The 25,478-nt window shown below is 30.6% G+C and overlaps 1 protein-coding gene across 3 annotated transcripts in view; it reads right to left on the bottom strand.

Annotated features, from left to right (window-relative positions):
- The window catches only part of LOC105250594 (synaptotagmin-7), a 156,983-nt gene that overhangs the window by 98,385 nt on the left and 33,120 nt on the right, over positions 1 to 25,478 (bottom strand). The window contains exon 1 of one of the 3 annotated variants that reach the window (XM_011256793.3): positions 14,981 to 15,228. The exons of the other annotated variants lie outside the window; for them this stretch is intronic. Coding sequence (XP_011255095.1) covers positions 14,981 to 15,016 — 36 coding nt within the window. The 5' untranslated portion in view covers positions 15,017 to 15,228. Of the gene's footprint in view, positions 1 to 14,980; positions 15,229 to 25,478 lie in introns of those variants that run through there. 3 annotated transcript variants of the gene reach the window in all.

Here is a 25,478-nt window from a genome sequence, read left to right as displayed (position 1 = left end):
CTTTGCGAAAGTATATTACAAGTTCGTATAAGCAATTTGTGATATTTTCAAAACTAACTTTACCAAAACTTTAGTTTCATCCTCGCTTTTATTCAGTAGAAATTTTCTGCTGCGTGTTTTTTTTAATATATTTAATATTTGTTTATAATAGATTATATTTATGTAAATTGATTAATAAAAGCACATAAAACATTCATAGAAATTCACGTTTTCTCCTTTTTTCTATAAAATAATCGACAATAAATAAATTCCAAAAATTATCTTTCCGTAACTATCAACTAAACAAAATGCAAGATCTTGATAATACTTATACAAAAACTGTGATTCTGAATGCAAAAGCAATTCGTTGCTTTTAACAGATTGTTAGAATGCGATAATAATCACAGAAACAAAAATAAATCACCGGCAAAAGTAGATAAGGTGCAGGGCAAACGAGAAATTTTTCCTCCATAAATCATTTAGCACAATTCCTGGCATTCCGCCATGCATAAGAGTAAGTTCAGATTTAATTCCAATTAAAGTTCTATCGCAAAAATTATGATCGTTGGAATATCGTACAACTCACTGATTGTCTAAAGATGCGCCATTAATTTCGAATTCAAATATTAATATATCATATTCATATTTATATTAGTTAGAAAAAATTTATATTAGTTTATATTAGTTTTATATTACATTAAAATTCATAAAATAGTAAAATATTAAACAAAATAAGTAATTAATGTAAGTAATATAATTAATATAATTAATATGATGTTTACATATAATTACATATAATACATTTTCGGTTCTCGGAGAGATTTAATTATCTCTTTATATTAAAGTTAAACTTTAATAATGTTTTTAATATGTTATTATATATTTAATATGTTATTATATATAATATGTGTCCAAATAATTAATAATTTCGATAAAATAAGTTTTTAGTGAAAACATGCGCGTAGATGTTACAATTATTGTGTCTGTAAATTTTAGAGCTATCATGTATAAAAATTATCAATTTTTACAATTGTAATAATATAATAATAATAATACAAAAATTCACTCGCATTTTCCACTCGCATAATCAGGCATTACAAAAATTCTCTAATCATATAACCGTTAAATTTTGCGCAAGTTTAAAAAATATACCAAAAAAACACAAAAAATTGAAAATATAAAAACTTATTGAATCTATAATGTGCATAAGATATTCTGCGTAGCATACAAAGAATAGTATCTCTCGTGTACAATTGATATTCCTACCTGCTTTTGAAATAAAGTTTCATAGATAAAAGTGAAGAAAAGTTCTTTTTACATAATGCTTCTGTAATATTAAAAATAAATAAAAACAAAATTTCGTTCTACAAAATTTTTTAATAAATTGCAATCAAATTTTTTAAATCCGCATTCGATCGTACTTCAAAAGCGCTGTATAATAATTTTTTCATAAATTTAATACGATTAAGTTAATACATAAGATATGAAGTTATCAAATTAGTGGAAAAAAATAAATAAAAACATTGCTTTACAAAATTTTTTAATAAATTTCAATCAAATTTTTTAATCCGCATTCGATCGTACTTAAAAAGCGCTGTATAATAATTTTTTCATAAATTTAATACGATTAAATTAATAAGTAAGTTACGAAGTTATCAAATTAGTAGAAAATACACAGTATTTTCCAAAGAATAAAAAAGAAATATATGTCTATTTTGTTCATTTTTCTAAAAGAGAAAGAAAAGATGTTAAGATTTCTAACTTTAATTTCCTGACAAGCATCCTGTGAGTAAACATCTTGAATTTATTAATTCAAAACAAACATTATCAGTAATAAACATTAAAAATAATTTCCAACGCCTTCCCCCCCCCCCTCTTTCTCATTCTCTGCATTTTATTTCCACGAAAGGTAAAAAGCGCAGAAATATGCATCTAAAAGCAATCATTCGCTCGAGCGCACTCTGCTTCGCCAAATTTCCCATCGGTTGGCCTTTCCGCCGCTGGTTATTGGCGAACCGCCAGGAATGAGACTCGGCGAGCCAATTAAAGTACGCCGCCGATAGGAGCACCCGCGTTTCACGCCAAGCATTTACTACTGTGGAGAAAAATCAACTCTGATTCCCATCGTAGCTACGGAAGCAACGGCAGCATGCGAGCTAACGACGCAATTAACTCGCTCGCTTCACTTCCGTCAAGCCGATTTATCGGGGAAGACGAGCTATTCACTCGTACTATTCAATCGCTAAGTGACAGTTATGATCGCGACATAAAGACGCTAGGTAATATCATTTGCGCATGTAAAATCTGCGCGACACACACACACACACACACACACACACTCATATTTCAACAGCGGCGGAAAAACGTCACGGCGACCTGCATCTTGCACCCGAGAGAGAAACCCCGGTGTATGCCGAGGGTGGTACGCAGATGTCAGCACTTATCGCGCACCGATAGTGCACCCCCACTGGGGTGATAAAAAAATGCCGCCTTCAAACAACAACGCAGAGTACGAAACGCTCTTCACCGTCGCTCGATGATATCGCCACGCTATCTATCTCCGCGTTTCGCCCTCACCCAATTTCCCTTTCCCCGTTTGCTCCACTTTCCGCACCCTCGCACGCGGTACCCTCCCTCCCCCCCTTTGTACCGAGCTCTCCGTCCTCGTCCGCCCCGACCGGTGTTTCTTGTCTGTCACTAGCCGAATGCCGCGAGTGAATCGCGACTGACTCGACGACGAAGCTCGGTCCTCTCCGGAAATTCTCGCGCACCTTCGGAGGCCACCATCGGGCTACCAGTTGTTGCCCCAGTGCGTTATCCCGTGACCCGCACCAATCTCTGCGAGAATTTCATCCCCTTCCCCTCTTCTGCCCGTACCCGTTCATCGCCGAAAAGCCAATTATGTGATTACCACCTTTATGCACATTCATATGCTAATGAAGAGTCGAAATGCATCAACACTGAAAAAGTGGATTCGAAGTGCGGAGGGAACCGTCAAACTTCAAAATGCTAAAAAAAATATACATGTACCGGGTTTTAAATAAAATCGGTAACCTTTTACGAGCGTTTTTTCTTTTTTTTTCTCTCTCTCTCTCTTTCTCTCTCTCTGATAGATCTGCGAGTAGAGCAAAATGACAATTTAGGTCAAGAAGTAATGACATTAACTGGTACACCAAGAGTTGTATATGTAATAATTTTTATATATAATACATTATAAAAAATGAAATTTTAATCATCTCTTCTTTTTAAAGAAAGGTTGTATCTTGAATTATTTCGAGAGAGAGAGAAAGAGAGGGATAATATTTGTCTATTTAAATTCGTATATTTTAATTTAACATTTTGTCCGTTTTTTTTTCAAAAAAATTATGTTTCATCACGCGTGTTTTTTTAGAAAATCTGAAAACAAATATTCACACGCATTAAATTTTATATATTTTAGTTAATTCAAACTATCAATTGTATTTTATTGTTTAAATTCAATGTACCATTTCACATCAACATTATTAGCAATATGAGCAACGTGATATAATAAATTACTGTCAAACATGTGAGAGAAGCATAACGTGACGAGAAATCGTGATTGAATCTTCACTGTAGTAAAGCAGCCTGTCACACGTGGGACTCGCATTAGCTATTAAATACTAATATTATACGGATAGCTATTATAATATTATACGGATTAGCTATTAAAACAATTTACCCCGTTCCTATTCCCCTCAATTTAATTTGACAATTGATTGCAAATTATATCGTTAAAATATATTTTAAAAAAATCGATATTAATTTTCAATATAATAATGTCCAATTCCATACATCATTTTGTGTAATAGTATTTTTTTTGTAACTGTCATAATAAAAATAATAATAAGAATAATTAACTCTTCAGCTGTAAACAAGCTTCTCGCTCCTTCATTTTTAATAGTCTCCCTCACCTAATAATCTCCTCAACTGTTATAAAATCACCAAACTTGCATATAAAACTAAATTACTGTCAAAAAAGCGTCTTGAAAGAAATTGCATCCTCGTTATATTATAATCGATACACGTATAGATCAACAAAAGAGCTGTTAATTATATTATCGGATGAATTTATGCTAATAAATGTCAATTTATTCACGTGTATTGCGTATAAAGTCACGCATAACTATATTATCGTTAAATTGTTAATTTTAGTAAATATGTTGCGCACTTTGTCCCGTCATTCATATTGCGATAAGCGCGATAACATAAATGTAACTAATATTATCAGTTGCATTACGAATCATATACCTGATGTCGGAAAAATCGATTATACGAGGTCATATTTTAGTGATACCCATGAGAAACTCAACACGCATTACGCACGATATGATAAAACTGATAGATAACTTTTTATGGTAGATTGAATCGATAATCCGCAACTCGATTAAATTGATTTAACGCTCAATCTCAATCGGATAACGCGAACCAATGCAAAATGAAACCAGAATAGTTGAGATTTTTCATGGAAATCGGACGATATAGCGTCCGAATTAAACTCGCAATGACTCTGTCCTAGGATGTACGATTTCGCGAAAATGGCACGAAGATTGTAAATGAAAATTGCAGACTGCAATTATGGTTGAGAAAAAAGCAAAACATATTAAACGCTACATCAAACAGTCGGAACATTTCAACGGAATAGAAATTCTGTGGCAATATCAATGTTATATTAAATGAATTATCAATCAGATTTGAACACATCCATGTGTGACATGTAGTGATGGAGTGATTGATGATGCTTTGATTTCGATGAATAATGGTAAAATGATGTAAACGTACACCATATTCAATGTGAAATTACAGTACCATCAATAATTCGACGTATCTCAGTGATTTCGTTTTGTGTATGTGTGTCTAAAATTATGATTGAAGAAGTACAAAAATACTCATAAAATCACTGACCCACATACATACAATTTTCTAGTTTCAGTAATAATTTAGAAATACGTTTCTTGATAGATTTATAACTTTATATATTCTTTTCCGAACGAAAATGACGAATAAGATAATAAAAAAATAACTTGTAAACTTTTTCTAGAAAAATATATAAATGTAATGTTGTATTAACAAATTTTTCTCAAGTTCTTGTACATTTCGTTTTACTCTATGAAAAATCTTTTTCTCTTCAAAATTTTAGTGAAAAAGATAATTGTTTTAGAAATTAATTTAAAGAATAATTTTTCCATTTTATGCATCAAAGAAAATAAGAATTAATATCCGATCATCATAAAAAACTTGATTATTTCTCTCACAATCGTCACAATCTTTCATAATGGATAATAATTAATTAAAAACTGTTAAAAAGAGGTAATTAAAAGATATAATTATCAATTATACAATGACGCACATATTATCAACGATCATTCTAATATTAAATAAATTTATTTTTCCTCTTTACAAGAGAGATTAAATGGTAAAATGTTACAATTTCTCATCAAAAGTATCACAATTTTATATTTAACGCAACAAATAATTTCTCTGTACATATATATATATATATATATATATATATATGTGTGTGTGTAATTTTTATAACAAATTAGTTTAAATAAACCTTCAATGATTTTTATTCAATGTAGGTACATACCGCCACCTTGCAATCCTTAAAGGAAGCGTATTATTTTAATTCATTTATTCTACGAGAAATAGTTATCGACAGAGGTTTATCAGATTCTTTACACTAAAGTTACATAATTAAAAAAGTTTTTCATCCATAATTTATATCGTCATAAAACTCGATAAACGAATAATCACAAGAAATATGCAATTGCATTATAATATATAATCGGAAAATAATTTGTTTTAATAACAAAATTATCGACCTAGGATGCAGTCTCTAGATTTTAGCACGATTGTAACTTTCTAATGCATAAAAAGCAAGGATAAAATCAATAATAATAATCATAATTTTGAGAACATTATTTATAAAAATAAATTCTATAATAGTATAAATTATATGCATATTTATAAATTTCCCGTTAAATGCAACATCAAATTTATACATTTCGCATGTGCACAAATGTATTTCGTCGTGCTGCAAGTGCGATAAAAGATTAAATAATGTTAAATACGTTATTTAATTTTTTATAAAAATTATAAACAAATATTTACTTGACTTCCAAACATCTTCAACAAATTCATAGGTTTAAATTTTCTTTTTTTAATTCTTTTTTTTTCCTGTTATCATATTTTTTTTGTAAGATCTTTACGAGCGAAAAATAGTCATGCACTTTTAGAAAACAAAAAAGAATATATTTCTGCATTTATATAATTTTTTTTGTTTGGAAATTTTTATGCAGCTATTAAAATGTATTCCATATTGCTCTGTTTATGTAAATGTAAAACAGAAAAAAATTGACGATATATCGAATAGAAAAAAATATGCATTTCCATTATTCAAAATGAATAATCCCGGTATAATTGTATGCAAATCTTTTTGGTTCGAACAAGATTAGCATGCAAATTAGCAAATAATGATATTGATATTTTGATAAATATTAATTTGTTATCGATGAATTTGTTTCGATAAATATTGTATAAAAGATATATTTTATCTTCTTTTAAGGATATGTGCGTTCTCGTAGATTTAAAGTATATTCGATTTTTTAAAACGAAACATAGAATATATATAAGAAAAATCATCGCATGATTTCATCGTAACTGATGAGCAATTACATTTCTTTCGGAGAAAAATGAACGTTTGCACCGACATATTGGAATTAAAAGTTCTCGAAACTTTCAATCTAAATTTTCTACCTTGCCGTTTCAGCGAAATTATTGCGGTACCCGATAGTTACGATTGGCAACTGTAGAATTTTCTTAATTGCTTGTGAAACTTTTTTCTTTTTTCAAAAAAATTAAGTGTTTTAATAAATCGCGAAGATAATTTAGTACCGTAATTTTTTCCTTTTGAGTCTGACACAGTTATAATATTTTTATGATTATACTCCACTCACATTTATTGATGAGAAAATCATCTTCGGAACCGATAAAAAAAATATATATATATTAAAAACTATTACTATGGAGTTTTTCTTTCTCCTTTGTTATGTATATCTATGTAATTTTCTTATCGCTTATGTGTTATTATAGATGGATATTATCATATATCATTACATGAAATGTTACTTATATTATATAAGGACCAGCAATTGTGAAAGTTTCTTAATTGCCTGTAAAACTTTTTTCTTCCTCTAGAAAATAAGCGTTTTCATAAATCGCGAAAATAATTTAATACTGTAATTTGTCTCCTTTTAATCTAACACAGCGATAATATCTTTACGGTTATGACACATTGACATTTATTGAGAAAATCATTTTCATCGATAAAGAAATAAAAAAAAATATATTAAAACTTACACTAGTTTTTCTTTCTTGTTGTAAATATTTGCATAATTTCTCCACCGTTTATGTGTTATAGATAAATGTTATCAATTCAAAATATGACTTATATCATATTTTAAACCTTATTTTGAAAATCCCTGTCTGTCAAAAATCACGAGAGACAGATACCGGAAACCATTATTATTCGTGAAACATCGTTCTATTGCAATCGTCTGTCGCGAGCAAATTGTAGATTTACGTACCGCTCTTATCGGACGGGCTTCGAGGATTGACACGTCGTTAAAAAGCCAAGTACCTCGCTCCGATCGATGGATCTGTTAGTACATCGTATATCTCTCTTTCTTCCTCTCTCTCTTCGGATGCAACATGGTGAGATACCGGGGCTCGCAATGCGAGCATTTCCCGCACAAACTCGTTCCGCCCGCGGCATATTTATTACTTCCGAGGTTTTGTAGATAAAAGCTTTCTCTCCCCGTTAATCGCGAGACGGAAAATTCGCCGCTAATTCGCCGTTGAATTGACGTATTAATGCACCTCTTCGATATAATGCAAACACCAAGTTATTTAATGTCTCAATAAATTATGTGCGTATGTATATATGTACATGTATATGATGGCGGGATGTTTACAACCGTAAACACATCATATGTAATAGCGCAGCTTTATTGCTGCTTCTGCGGAGTGGATTAATTATACCGAGCAGACTACCATCTGCATCTCCCGGTACCGAAAATCATGTACATATTACAGCGCAGCTGGTGTCATTTAAAGCCGATATGCAGTTCAAGGAGAGAGGATTTCTGCGCATTGTGCTCCGGTTTCGAGATCGCGTTCGTATGTATATGTGCAATATACGAGGGGATGATTGTAATAGCCATAATACATATTGTGAGAAATTCGATATCAATGATCGAAGCTCTGATCTTCATCTCGCGAATTTCGAATTCCTCTCCGGGATTCACGACGATCGTACGTCACATGACGAAGCGCGTGCAACGAACGTCATTGCAAATCCGGCTGAGCGATAAGTCCCGTAAACCTATCGCGAAAAACTGGCGGAACCAATCCTGTTACTAGCGGAATACAGATACACACTCGATATATCGGGGAATTATTAAGGAAAAATTATTAAGGAAAATATAATAACGCTCTTGTCGAAAGAAAATTCTTTGAGAGAGAAAGAAATTCTTTTTCAAATATGTAGCGACGTATATTCCGCTAATGATGTGAATAACGCAATTAATAATCAAATATTTTATTAGTTATGTTAATTTTTGGAAATGTTTCAAAGGATCGTATGTTTAAAATTTATTTATATATAATTAATTTAATGTCAAACAATCCGCTTATTTGATTTCGTAATCTTATATATATAAAGCGATTATAACTTTAGTCCAATTTCATCGTCAATGAATAATATATTTGTTTATAAATTAATATACACTCTTTTTTTCGTATTATTAAATAAAAAATACGATAAGTGCACTTAAAACGCAAGTGTGTCTTAAGTGCACTTATCTTAACTTATATTCTAACATGAGTGCACTTTACTTATATTTTATAAATAAGAGTTTTATCGTTGTGGGGCCGAACATTAGTTTCCTGTAATAAAACTGGAAATGTGAACAATAAATTCTCTGTCGCGGAAAATTGTTTTTTACCAAATCCTAGCGGAAATGCTTAAAAATTTATCGCCGTTATTTAATTTTGGAAATAGTTTGATGAGAAAACAGTCGGCAAAAGATAATACTAGTTGGGTCAAAAATAGGACACGAAAACGAAGAGAGAAAGAGAAATGTGAAGTTTAATTTTCTTAAAAATTAAATATATACATTCAGTAAAAGTATTAAATTAAAAAATAAATAAATACTAGTATATATTAGTAACGATATATTATAAAACGTAGCATACATATTTTCTTATAAAATATTGTATTATAGAAAATATTGTTATATATTCTCTTATCATTTCTTTCTCATCGCGTTCGAGTTTAGAGTCATAACAAAAACTGATATCTCTGCAAACATCGTGATGTCCGTACAGAGTTTAATCAAATGAGCGTACGGCCATAAATCTAAGCCCTTCTCTTCAATTAGTCCGCTTGTATTTATAAGCGACCCTTATATCGAACGTTATTCGATAAATAACGGGACATTGGCTGAAGAGCAAAATGACAAATTTTCTTCACCGCAAAAGTGGAAGAGGAAAAAACCGGCAGGACTAGACCTGGAGAAAATGGTATTCATAATTGACAACCACCGTTTTCGCAAATGAAAAGAAGCGAAATTGGGTCAAGCGCGCGGCTCTATCATCCTGAGAATAAATGTACACAGTTTCGCGAAAGAGGAGGCGCAACCAAACGGAAAGCGTCGAGATTTTAACGAAGGAAAGCTTAAGCTTTCGCGACACAAGGAAGAAAAAAAAAATATGTGGAGCTCCCTTTGTGCCGATTGTGTAATTTCCAAGTGTTCGTAGTGACCGAGTGAAACGTTTTTCCGTTACTCCGATAAAAAGAAACACGCGGATTCCCCGCGGAGAAAAATCCGTAGGAGATGACGATGCGGGGACAACTTTCCTTTTGAGCCGTCGTAAACCGACAGAAAATCCTTCTTGTGCATCGAGGTTATATCTCGTTTGAGTTCCCATTCACGGTCCAGGTCCGTTGAATATCGTGCGCTTGACGATTTTGCAAATTCGGTCGGATCGCCAAAGTTGAGGCGGCCCTTACCGTTCTTATTACGATTCATGCTACATTAATTATCCTTTACAATGGAAAATTGCGCGTCTTTCTCAGTAATCCTCAAGAAATACGTTCTGTCAAAAGACGTACCTCGTCTATCGATCGCGAAATTAATTAGCAAGCTCCGAAATATTGCATCGGAGCAAACTATTTACGTAGAGCTCTCTCTTGCAGCGTGCAGTATATTACGTAATAAATGACCCGGTATACAGCTAAATAATCCAATATTACTATAAATATCGTACATGGTCTTTTATTATCAGATTTTAATGTAATTATAATGAGGAATAATTTTCGCGCGTTTAGATGTATTATATAAAATACAATGTACAAGTGCGCCAATGTACTTTATTGTTTAATCGAGTTTCGAAATAATTGAACTATATGAACAAACATAAAATGGCTCAATTAATTGGATTACAACACACAGAGAGAAATAATATTTTTAATGGATTTTTTACCGTGATTAAAATACTTCAAAATATAAAAAATTTTCGATCAGATTCAATTTTCGCGAATATTAGCTTCCGACTTTTCAAGAACGCACGTAGATCGTAAATCCAGTTTAATGTCCGTAATATTTAAATCACAGACCTTTCATTGCCATAATCAGTACGTATCAGTCAGCATTAAAGGGAAAATCGGTCGACGATTTAACGAAAATATTGCCGATTTTTCGTGCACTTTCCGCTCGTAAATTTTCCACCACGGTCTTCCCTTCTTAAATAATAATTTGCCCAGTCCCTTGAGGAGAGGATTCGCAATACGAATCGGTGCTTAGCTCAGCACAAGGAACATAAACTGGCCAGACTTGTACGCGGTAAGAGAAATCATGCCGTTTATGGCAATCTAGATTACACTGGACGCGATCGAAGACCCTTCTACTAGAAAATACGGAAAAAAGTCAAAAGACAAGCACAACAAGAGTCCCATGTTCACGATCCTTATTTACCTCGCAAATCGGCTTGTTTTAAATCCTCGAAGTTTTCTTACCATGACATATTTAGAATCTGTCAGAAAATTGTCGCATCTAAAATGCTGATTCCCCTTTACTTCCGTTTATAACGATTATATTGTAGATATGCTTTTTCAAAGTTATTTTCCATCGATATTACTCCTCTTTGCTATAAACATTGAATTAATCAGCTTCTCATAAATATACATTAACGTTTCTTAAGTTTCTCGTGCCTGAATTGCATTATTTACTTTGATTAGTTCATTCATTCGTTATTCTGAATACTAATTAATATCAAGATGATTTATCGATCTTTCCATTTTTTATATTACGCAGCATCCATCTTACATTTCTTTCGAAAAACTAATAATGTTATTCCATTTCGCGTATATATCCATCCGTCTAACCGGATCGCTCATCCTATGTGGATTAGTTCGTACATAATTGAGACAAGTTGGAAAGGGTCTTGACGTTAAACGAGAAAAGAATGTCCGAGATAAGGGAATATTTTATTACAGCCGTCCTACATCGATAAATTATTCACGTTGACATATTGAATGATGCGTAATTTCGAAAAGAGAGCATCGATAGACCGCACGATGTTCCAGAGTCTCCATCAATCGTCGAGCAGTTATCACCGCGCGATAACCTGAAAGCAATTATTCGCGACTAGGTCCGCGCTATACATCGCACTTCGTCGACCTTTCCACTGGCAATCTCAGCATGCTCTCCTATCGTATCATTCACCAGTTTGCCGCAACTTACGCCACATGGACACACGCGACCTGTGTTGATAGGTCAGACTTCTACATAATGCACTACCAGACTGCCAACTTTCGTTATATCCTCTTTATGCGGCGAGTTGTCTGAGAGGATTTACTAAGAAATGAGATACTCTGTGTGTGTGTGTGTGTGTGTGTGTGTGTGTGTGTGTGTGTGTATGTGTGTGTGTATGTGTGTCAACGATGAAAGCTAGCGAAAGATAATATTCTATGTAAAGATTGTGACCTTTACAGATTTTATAGCAAAAAGAATGATTCAGTGATCTGCTTTGCTCGAAGTAAAAAAATGAATAGGATATTTAATCGATAAATTTAACATTCTCCGTGATAATAATTCTAAAATAATTTAAAAAGGCATGATAATTTTTTAGGTAGTTATAAAATTGTTATATAATAATTATTATTATTAAAATTATTATTATTAAAATTATTATTATTATTATTAAAATTATTATTATTAATTATAATTATTATTTAAAAATTAATATTGAATTGAAATTCTTTTATTATGAAAGAGAGATCTCGCAGAACGCATTATTATTATCCTTATTATCCTCAAATCTTTTGAAATTGAGGATTACTTTTATAGAAGATGTGTAAAAGTGGTGCAATTTCAATATTAACAACAATCTTCTAAAAACGCTAAAACTCCCTTTTGTTTTTTAAAATATATAAATGATTAATCATAAGATTGCAATGACCTTTTGCAAAAGATCTCTTCACGCATACAACATCTCTTTGTATTATTTTTGTATTGCTGATTTGCTTTGCAAATTACAATCAATATTCAATATTTTTTCGTGAATTATGCGTCTCGCTCGTTTATTCAGTTATGTAACTGTATCAATCGTATTACGCATTCAAAATATCGTAACAAGCCAAATTTTTTTTATCAAAACACAAAACACAATACGTAAATAATGATACTTATTTTTCTAACATTTTAAAATTTGGATAAATTTTAAAGAACTCAACATGTTAATTAATGGACATTAATGGATTTTTGGACTTACATATACATTGCCTTTAGACACAGGGATTCTAAAATTTTGAATATTAAAAAATTGACAATAAGATCTATCCAAGTCTACAAAAAAATCTTCAAAAATTAAAACCTTGCAATTTGGCATTTTAATCGTACGTCAAGATAAAATTATATATATTTAATAAAATTAACGATGGTAAAAGTTTTATAATACTATACAGTGTTCTCGATATAATGTGCGATGAAAGAATTATGACTGAAAAAATGCTATTCAAAATTTAATTCCTGTGACTTTTGATTGTTATTATTTTTTAACACATATCTTTATTCATAAATTTAATTATCAAAAATTGCAGAAATCTCCAGATTATGAATAGACATAATTTTTTTTCGTTTAAGACCGCTTTTCAAATCATTTCAATTCATTAACTTTAACGTAATTATTCGAATCATTAATTATTAAACAATATTATAAGTATATGGAAAAAAACAACGAATCGCGAAGTAATCTCTGGAATAAATTCAAGTGAAAATTTTGTCACGTATCACTTATTTCGGATTATTATCGCAAAAATGATAACGTCGAAAATAGATGGACATGGCTGAGAAGCCAAGGGTTATAACGAGCACGGCATTCGAGCCAGATGTCGCCTGACATTTCTGCACTTTGGAAACTAATAATTTAATTGCTCTTACAAGAGCCTCATACTCCGACCCTGTCGCAGTTGCTATTTTGCACTACGCTTGGCTCGAAGGATGTTACTTCGTTGTACGCGATAATGACGTTAACCGTTTGGTTTTCTCGCCATCAATACGATCACTGGCTCACATCAATATAAATCGCCGGGAATAAATGTAACATTATGAGCACGACGCGAAAAAATCGAACATCTACAACAATCTTTTCAGAATAATCTGAATAAATTGACCGATATGTTCAAAAGAAGGAAAAGTAATAATAATTTCTTCTAAGTTGTTTATGATTTTGACCTCATAAATATTTTACCTTAGCACAATTTTGAGAAATTTCAGACTATAATTATAAATAATCAGATATAACATGTAACGTGTTGGAAAAGTTTTATTCCGTTTAAAATTAAATATATTGGAAATTGCAACTATTAAAGAAATTCACATTGTAAAGATTAAAATTATTAAAATCTCTTTATGATGTTTCAAATATTCAATCTATTATAAATGTAAAAAATTAATTTCCTGTATTTACTTTAATGGGTCATATAAACTCGATTTTATTATATGGAAAGCTCTGAATTTTTTAAAAGATTCAAAATGTTTAAAATTTTGACATTTATTATATTAATTTTACTATTTTAAATATATTTTAGCATCAGATTTACATTCAGCAAAAAAAATTCTTAAATTTGGATAAACAATAAAGAAATATTAAATAAATTTTTCCATATGTGATTCAATAGCTTAATTTTAATTTCAGTTAATTACGATTTTCTCATAATAAATTTTACAATATTTAACCACGAAAATCTTATCAATCTTAATCTTCACAGTAAATTTCTTTTAAAGATTAAAAGTTTTAATACCTTCATTAGACTGACATGCTTAATGGCACCAGAAATCGAATTAGAAGCAATTATAAATTTTATTATTAATTATAATTCTATTATTAATTATAGCATAATTAAATAATAATTTGTGTATAGATTTAATTCTAAATTTATTTCTATTAATTATAATAGGCAATTGATATAGATGAGAGAGTTGACTTTATATTAGGCGCTGATAGCTTCATTTCCAAAAATATTTATTTATAATGAATCGTAAATAAATACAAAATAAATCAGAATACATTTTTATTAATTGTATTAATTGTTAATTAATTACTCTTAAAGAAACACTGGAAGTAGATTTTAAAAATATTGAATTTTTATAGATGCACCAAAATACGAAATATTATAACCATATAACAATAAACAGGTCAAAAGTTGAACAATGAACAATAAATTCAATATCTCGAAAGCAAATAATTCAAGAAATATTTGATATCAAAATCGAAAATTTAATTAATTAATATAATTTATTTTTCTAGTGTTGGAGTGTCTTTCAAATTTATTTTGCAAACAATATAAACGATTCATTACCGTAAAGTGGAAGCAGTTCATTTTATAAATAACTAATAAATTATATAAATTACTCACGTTACAATTATTCCGCATTGTCCGATGCCTTCTCATGTTATCTCTTTTTCTCTTCTCTCCATCGCTGGCTTCTTTGTGGCACTCCCGAAAGTAAATTAATTATAATCACCAGAATACGACGCACTAATCACCAGAATACGACGATACGGTACTTTCCATAATACTCCTCCAAACATTAACAGCGCACTTTATTTTATTACGAAATCATGATTATACGAAATTATCCATTTGGAAAACTAAAAAATCGCGCGATTAAATTCACGCACATGTTGTATTTAATACACGAATATATGCACGCATTTTCTAGCGTATTTAGATCTTACTATCTCTCAAGATAATTAGATGAAGACGATAAGACAATTTTAAATTAGAAATGGATATTTTTTTCCGCCGAATACAATATTCAAAAATTAATATCGCTTAATTAATATCGCGCGATTGATTCCGATAGAATAAAGTACGCATAAAGTCGTATAAGATACGCGTTTCAATAGATACAAGCTTTCGTCGCGATAGCGATTCGAAATATAATACAACATAGAAAACTTGTCTGATCACCTTCTCGACCCGCGAATAACAATAAGAAAGGTCTCGTGCCGCTATTCTCCCCACTCGAGTGGTCCCCCCCACTCAATCTCGCCGAAAGAATTCGACTGCGTACGACGCGCTATTGTTTACATAGGTGTTATTCGCGCGACGAGGAGTGAGAAGGTAGCAGCGTAAAATAATCCTTCTATCGTATTATCGAATGGTGATCAATACTTTGTATTTCGATTCGTGAATATCATAGCTCGCAATTAATTTTCGCGATTATCATTGATTTGCGATATCAAGTTTCCGATGTTACTTCCACATTTCTCTATCAGTAATAATAATAGTCGCGGATATATATATACATAAAATCGATTCTATATAGCTTTATTGCGACGCGTTTAATTATGTCATATACAAATTTAACTAATATTTATGTTTTAATATTTATCAATCGCGTATCATAAATTTGTGTTTTAATAACTTATTGAAATGCGTATTTTGTCATTTATTTAATCCAAAATTATCGCGTGTATATTCATTAATTTCTTACGAGAGATAGAATACAATGGCGCTATTTGTTAGCGACAAAGATAAGTCTTGTGTTACGAATTTAATCCCGCGATTTTACGGTGCTAAGCAGATCGTGTAACTCTGATTCCGTCGTAATGTAAAGTGCGTAATTAACCTCGGAATGTGCTACGTGAAGTGCTGCACGATCGTCCTGGTGATTACTGTTCGCGCGATTGTAATTAACTGTATTTTCGAGAGAACGTCAGCAAAGGAATAGTAAAGGACAAATAACACTCAAGAGAGAAGGAGACCTGAAGACGTCACATATGTCAACTATAGAGTGAGTAATCTAATTTTGTTAATTTTGTTAATTTTGCAGTATTTATTATTTGTAAAATTAATTATTCTCGCTTATCTTTGCAATAGTACTTCAATTTATTATTCTAATTTTGAATTTACTGCTTGCAAAGTAAGTTTACAAAATAATCAAAAATGCAACAAGAGTATGAACTATGTGTTAATGTAATTAATTACATTCCTTCGATTTTGATGCTAATATATTTCTCGTATTATTTGCTCTCGAAATATTCCAGTATTAAATTTATACATAGTTTAAATTCTAATTACTATTGTATCATTATATTTCATGTTTTGTGGTGGATAAAATCATAATATCTTTAAAATTTATTTGCAATATTTCATTGCAAAATAAGAAACTAAATTTGATATTTATTTTTTTGCACACGATTCGAGTGTTTTTGGAATGTATAAATGTGCTAGTCTAGCATAAAACACTTCCAACTGTAATTTTAATTACATGCTATTGATAAGATCAATAAATTCGGAGTTAGAAATTAAATTTGAAATTAAATTTGTGTGCAATAAATTAACAGTAAATTATTATTTATCATATGATAAATTTGATTTTGTAATGAGAGTCCCACGATAAATATATAGTTAATAATAATCATAATAAAAATATTTAATTAAAAAAAAATAAAACTTTGCAATATACATATTTCAATTGCAGTATGTTAAAATACGTTTAAAAAACAGTTTAAATCTCAAATGTCAATAAAAATATTAGTATAACAGAGCATTTTCTAAATACGAGAGAATTTCAAAATATTCAACGTACAAAAACTGTAAAAATTATGTAATTATTCCGTTCCATGAATTTAAAAAAAATTTTTTGTTGAATTGTGGATCTCTGTTAAATTAATTACCGAATCTACACGTAGAATAATTGAAGTACTCGTATACATTAATACGATTGTATCTTTTTGTGGAAATACAGGAGATTATAACATTTTCAATTAATCATAATATTGTTGGACATTAAAGCGATCTTTTGTTAGCGTCAATAATCATTCGCTTGATTTTGACAAATTTGACATTTACCGACTGTAATTAATTTGATTGTATTCTTATGATAATTTAAATTCTCCAATCAGTACATACGTAAAGCGTGCAAATATATCATGAAAATAATATTTTCATTTTACAAACAGTTAAATAAATCTATAAAAATATTTTTTAACTTCTTTAGAGAGAAATAATGAATATAGAATTTACATGTTTACTTTCAAATTTTTGTATATACATATATGTGTGTGTGTGTGTGTGTGTGTGTGTGTGTGTGTGTATGTATTCGAATTTAAATTTTTCAATTAAATTCATAAAATTACTTTTCCGAAAATACTTGTGTGATGTTTTACATGAAATCTATTACAATACATTTTATAGTGTATAAATACATTTCATTTCTTAATATGTGTGAATTATATAACATACGTATACATCGGATTAAAAAAAAATTCCTTCTTTATTATTTTCTATTATGCAATTAGTTGGCAAAATTCATTAGCGGATTTGTTAACATCACCGCACGTCTGCATCGGCGCTGACTGTCGCAATAGGACGATCGATGATATTTGACCCTTCCGATGAGTGAATCAACGTTAACTTTCAACACCGATGTGATATCAAACATGTGCACTACATTACATTTACATTTCACTCGCCTCGATACTAGAGAAGCGCGGGTTCTTTTGAATATTAAATACTTGTCATATTCGAGCAAGCCTATTCAATGAATCGATCGAATTCATATCCTGAATTAATTTATTCTTTGTATAAAACATTCCCTATTATTTGTATAAAATACTATTACGTTGCGCATATTAAAAGTGGATTTTTCTGGAATTTTGCAATGAAATATAATCATAAATTTTTCAATTATTTGATAATCAAAAGTGCGAAAGAATAATCAAAAATCTAGAAAATAAAAATCATTGTGAAAATTAAAATTAATGAAGCGAAAATGAAATAAATCTCGATTTTAAAAAGAATTCATGGCATGATATAATATAATTATATTAAAACATTCGCGCGGATATTTTAATTATTATAATTAATTAATATCATTATTATATATATATATATATATATATATATATATATATATAATGATTATTATTATCATTATTAAAATAATATTTTCTTTTTGTTTAACAAAATTTTCTCATAAAAATTTTACATTTAAAAATATTACATTTCATAGATGTACAATATAACTACAATAAAATTGAGAGAATAAATAAAAATATAAATAAACATTGGACGAAAAATTTCATTATTTACAAAAATTTTTATTAAAAAAGAACTGAATATCTCGAATTGGATAAAAAGAATCTATAGAGAGAGGTGCAAAAAGAAATTAGAGAAAGAGAGAGAGAGAGATCCTGACCTTTCTGTGCACTGAATCAGATATATATTTCCCATTTTAGTGCTTGCACTGTAACTCCCACGATACATTGACGGATTATTGTCGATTACTGAACTGTTAGCGTCAGTGCGCGATTACCTAATCCATTGTTAAGCTTCAATTAATGTCACCGAAGATTCGGAACCTCCACAAATCCTCGACGACAATTTTGAAGGGGCGGATGGAGGAGGGAGGGAATCAAGATGAACGTGAGAATCCTATCCGCGAAAATCGGGTCAAGCGATGTCACGGCACACGTGGCAGCGACCCGCGAGGCGGGTTATAAATCACCGCAGGCGCAGCTAGAATATTCGATTTATGCGAGTAAAAATTTTGTAAATCACACGCGTGACGATACCGCGATACGTTGCATAATTTACGACGCGCGTCCTCGACGGGGAAACTTTCTTGGGCGACAGCTCTTTTACGATCGCAATCGCGATAGATTCAATTCACGATGAGAGCGAGAAGTGTCTCCGTAAATGCGTCTCTTTACGCGAACGAACAGGACCGAAGTAACTTTAGCAACGTGCTCCCCAGCGGAGAGCGCGGTATCAATCATTAGAATCCGAATCGACTGGCTGACGGATTTCCCTTCGGACCCAGAAGAGATGAGGTGACACGACGCGATGCAACGCCACTGATGGAGACACCTTCTCGTCTCTCCTATGCCACCAAGGTCGAATATCTTGAGGATAGCTCCCTCCCTGACGACCAAGCCTCACAAACTTAACAACAATCTCGCGGCAACCAAACTTACATAATGGAAATTGGATGGGACCAAGTTTACTAGCTTGCGACATAAGTACGCGTAATATAATACGAAGTTTCACCTATGATGAAATAGGATAGGATGATGGTTGCGAGCGAAATTATATCCTGTAAAGGGATGAATATCGTATTTGTTTTATTCACAATTAATCTATCATGATCAAATTTATTAAACGGGACTTATTTCTTTATAGAGATATTTATAAGAATTAGATTATATAAAAACACTCAAAATTATTCTGGATTTAAATTTTTCGTGTTTATAGCATAGATGAAATTGTAATCCGGAAGAAGACTGAAAATCGTTAGGCTAAATGTCTTATTTAATATTGAAATCTTTATTTTCACTACATTTGAAAAATTATATATTTTTTTGTTTTCATGATACATATTTTATATATTTAATATATATGTATATATATGTAAAATATTTATATACAAATTTATTATCAAATTTATTATAATTAATATATAATATATATATTAAATATATAAAAAATTTTTTTATTTATAATACGTAGGATTAAATATTTTATATATTTATTTTCGAACTTACTATTTTATAATTAGGACTATTCGTTAATTTAGAATCACATTCGCATTTAATATAATGCAACTCTTACTATGCAACTTGCTGTGTTATGAAGTTCGTATGAATTTCATATAACTTCTCGGAAAAACAATCTTTCTCTATATACTGCGCAAACACACAAAACCATTACCAGACTATTAAAGCCATTAAAAGTCATTTTATAGCTTGCTAGCGATGCAATTTTTTATGTCGCGCAATTACAATGCAATCTGATTCACGATGGTGTTTGTACTTTAAACTTTTGCAGGCAAGAGCCAACACATATTCGAGCCAAAAATCTATCTATATATAAAAATATATATTATTCTTTTACATTATTCGGTCCAAAACAGCATGGTGCAATATTGTGGAATAGAAAAAGGGAAAAAGAGTAACTTCTATAGCCAACACACGAACGGAATATCCAAAAACATTATGTACTTACAAAGTGCCAAACTTCCTATGAAAGTTCAACAAGATACATGCCCATTCCTATATCTTGAAAGTGTTAAATATATATATAATATAAGATGGAAATAAAATATATTATAAAAAGACAAATTTGTGGGAAAACCTCTGCTTTCCCATTCATATCAAGTGCTACAGGATGCACATAAAAGAATCGAATGCGTTTCTTTTCAGAGAAAATATTACAAAGAAAAATAGAAAAATAAATTTCTAAAAGGAAAGATAAACTTTATACGATGACAATATCTGAAAAATGCGCGTATAATCCCCAGTGTCATATTTAAGTATGGACGTCGCATATAAACTCATATATACACTTTGAGAGTTTTAAAATATAAAAATAATTCAACATCCCCAGGAGATAAATATTATAAAATCCGTTGATATTGATCGAAAAATACAGATTATATTTGATTTTGTTATTTATTACAAATTTTTTATAAAATTTTATTTTATTTATTATTTTATAACACTTTTTAAATTTTATAATATATAAATATATTACAAAATTGCAATATTATGAAAACGCAACATATATACACCTATTTATCAAAGAATGTCTAAAATCATAAATCATAAATTTCAAGAAAATTAATTTTCATGAAAATAATAATGCTGTTTAGAAAAAGTTTTAATTATCTATTTACAAGATGTTTCGTTATATCTTTCGAGATGTAGACGCGAATCATCTCAACATTTTTATAAATTTATTTTTTCACGTACTAACAAGAAAAAAATTACAAGCCGCTAATAAATACATCAAATAAAAGATAGCGGGCAATTTTGTCATTTTGTCCTTTTATTTTCCCTGTACAAATTTGTCCCGACGCGTTGTGGTCGATGAAATCCCATATAGAAAGCGTTTCGCGTATGTGAAAAGAGAGAGAGAGAGAAAAAGGGAGGAAAGTTCAATCGATGGCCTCGAGTGCGATGATCATTCGACGTTCACGTGATCATGAACTTCGCGAGCGCAGGGGAAAATAGTGCTTTGTAAGGTGAGGAGGTAATGTGGTACAAAGGCAAGCGAACCCTCGGCTCTCTCGCGCGCATTCCTTTATACGTAGTACGTACACACCATTACGACAGCGATTCTCCCCCTCCCCCTCGTCATCCCTTTCCCGATTCTCGTCTCGTATGGCATCGATCGGCGTGCTACCGCAAAGGCGAAAGCGGAGTTTCCGAATTAATTATACTTGCTCGTTGTGATAACTGATGTTTTCAACAGAAAAGGTGCGATCGAAACCGTCCCTTTATCTCACTCGGCAACGATGTACGCCATTACAAGTAATCGATCACGGACGAGCGGGTCACGGGATATTTATGTCCTTACGTTCTCTTATTCTCTCCCTTTCTGTCTCTCTTTGCCTCTCCTCCTTTCTCTCTCTCTTTTCTATTCTCTTTCGACAAAACGGAATAGACTAACGACAATTTCCTATGAAAGAGAGGGGAAGTGCTCGCTCTCTCTTTCTTTCTATGTATTTTGAATATTAAACTAGAAGTCAACCGAGTAATAATTTAAAATCAATATTCTTTAAGCGCGGATATATAACGTGGAAAACGTGGAAACGCGGTAAAGAGCGAATTTTACTATCTCCTTATACGAGCTTCTTTAATCCTACGTGCAATTTTGTACGATTCCGTGAATTTTCATAATAAAATTCGATCATGAAAACTGCTTCTGGAAGTTTTATCCTTGCCCTCGACTTGATTAATAGTTCAATTTTCGAAACCAAATGATTACGTTATAGAAAGAAATAACCGCGTATGTAAAATTCCTGCCTAATAGTCTTACGCGAAAGCTAAAATATATTTATTTCACAGGTCGTTGTTTTATTATTTATTTTATCATTAACGTGCTGAAATATTTTAATTGATTTTCTATTTCCTCCATATCATATATAGATTTGCTTTTAATATACATCGAAATGAAATATTTAAAAATACGCTAAATTAAAACGACATTAATTATTAATTACAATTATATATAAATTATGATACGAGTTGTATTTCATATAATTTGTATTATTGTTATATATTGTTAAAATAACAAGCTTTATATACACAGAAAAAAGTAATCAATTGTCAAATCAAAACTTATACTTAAATTAACACGTTCATTGTTTCATATACGCAACAATTTATAATCTTCTTAGAAGAATTTAATAATTTTAAATTTCAACAATACTATAATCTTATTTCAATATTGTAACTGTCATCTCAAGAATACATAATTATTTAATTCTACTTTAAGAAAATTATAATCTTTGATTTAAAAATGTTCTTTTCTACCTAGCATTGTTTCCTTTCCATCCAAGAAAATTAAATCTTAAATCTTTAATAAGAATACATTTTTCTCGATTGAACTATATAAAATGGCTTCATTCAAGCAAGTAATTTATTTATTGAAGCAATTATATTTTTCTTTAATTAACGCAATATAATCTCATTTCAAGATTTTCATGTTAAAACTAAAAATATTTTCAAAACAAGAATGTCCTTTTTTTCTGTGTGTATATCATGTTATTCTTTATTTATTTATTTACTTAGATATATTGGTTGGATATTTAGGAGAAAAAACGATGTACTATCGGCAAAATCTTTGACAAATATATAATAGTCGCAAGCTTGACATGATATAGGAACCGCATTTTCCCGATGCTCATAAAAACGAGGATATGGCTGTTCGCTCTAAAAATCACGCGCGGTGCTTCCATGCATTACAACCCGGTCGTTTTCGAGAATCTCTATGTCCCTAGCGGAAAATTGAAGTTTGCGACTGTAGTTCTCTATATATCTCCTTTTTTTTAAGAGAAAATTGTCCGAAACTGTACATCGCGACGATACGTATGATAAATGAAAGGCCGTAACGGAGAAAATATTGCTCTTCGAAGTTATCGTAGCATCAATTTTACGCACCCTAAAGTGCCATTTTGCGCTCACCTCTCGAGGAAGCGAGTTTTTCTCGGCATTTTTTAATCGAGAGAGAACTACGCACGCATATTGGACACAAATGAAACAAAAATCGATTGCACGTTATCGCATATTGCGAACAATTTAATCCCTTAGCCTACGTCGTTGAAACTTGCCAAGCGCCCTACTTCAATGAGCGATTACGATCATATTTTTTTTTTAATCAGTGTAATAAATGATATGTAATCTTCGAATAATTTTCTAATAAATCGTAATTTAATTATTGCAATTAGAATGATTGTAATAGTATAATAATTGCATAATAATAATAATGATAATAATAATAAAATAATAACAACAATAAAATAATATAATAATAATAATAATAATAATAATAATAATAATAATATAATATAAAAATAAAATAATATAAAAATAAAATAAATAAAAATAAAATAATATAATAATAATAATAATAAAAATAATAATAATAAAATAATAATAATAATAATAAAATAATAATAAAAATTAATATTATTTATGAATTCTTAATATAAATATCTAATAATATTACGGTCGTTCGAATTAACAATATGATGAGGGAAAAATTTTGTCGGCGGAGGACGAAAACGTTTTTGCCTTTTTTCGGAAATAAAAGCCGGACGAAAGATTGAGAAAATGTACGGAGGATGAGGATTTAATTAACGACCACTATTGGACATTATAGAAAAATGATCCTTTCTCTCTGTAATTAATGGATAAGCCTCGGCAGCAAGTTATTTTCATTTTAATCAACTTCTGCTACATTCGAAGGCTTTATTTAGAAATTGATATATACGATGCGAACGAGAAACAAACAATTCTTGGTGCGCAATACGAGACTATGATTTTGATTTAAGCTGGTTCAATAATAACATTTCAATATAATATTTCAATATTTCTAATTATTACATTTCCATTTATTTAATTCATAATTTTTTATTCCGTACGGATTTCGATTAACTTTGCAGAAATCTAAAAATAAAAGATGTAATATATTAAGATAAATAAATGTAAATTTTTTTCCGTAAATATATTTCTCGTATTGTTATCGTTTATTTGATGGTCTACGCGATTTCCAAAATACAGTCTGTTCCCTATTGTACGCATATCAACGAGACATGTCGGTCACACAACATTGAACGTGTTAATCATTCCCCTATTCAGGACTACTATAATTGCCTACCGTTTCACACGTATTAAGAGCGGAATTGTATGTCTATTATCTCACGACAATGATAAGGACAATTTGTATGGTTTAAGGTAGCTTCAAAATTATGTAGTTGATTATTATCTATTTAATAAATTATAATATCGCAGCTTTGTAAAAACTTTTTATCAAAACAAAATGATAAACTGACAATGTCGTTGTCATCTTTTCTAAATCATCTCATGTTAAATTGCTTCAGAGTCTTTGGAAGATTTATCAACGAATATTAATTAATCACATGAACCTAATTTATCTTGTCGCTTCTACGCCTTCTGAATAATAATCTTAGAAATACGTTCATGTTTATATACCTATCAGAGTCTCGTCTAACCGGTCTCTTAATGAAAGCCTTTAAGCTTCTTATCGATGAAACTATTCTGCTGATACTATTTTCCTCTCCGTATCATTAACGCTAAACCGTAAAAGTATTACGTTCGCTTTTTGCTACGCTCTATGTTTTGCCATATGCATATATAATGAGTAAAAAATTAAATATTCTCTCATTGTTCGCGAACTCTCTGCCTTTTATTTAGCGCTAATGTATTTCGTAGAAGAAACTCTGAAGTTTGATTTCATGTAATTAACAGTAACCGCTTGTAAAGCTTCAAATTTACCGATAAATCTTCATGAAACTACATCTCGGTATAAGTACAATTTTCATAAAGTTAGACACGATAATCAACGATCGGGAGGAAGAATAGAATATCGCGAGACTAAT

This window comes from Camponotus floridanus, unplaced genomic scaffold (genome assembly GCF_003227725.1).
Source record: "Camponotus floridanus strain SB8 unplaced genomic scaffold, Cflo_v7.5 scaffold24, whole genome shotgun sequence".
NCBI lineage: Eukaryota > Metazoa > Arthropoda > Insecta > Hymenoptera > Formicidae > Camponotus > Camponotus floridanus.
The sequence above is the reverse complement of the archived record's forward strand: the minus strand, read 5'-3'. Positions and strand labels throughout refer to the sequence as shown.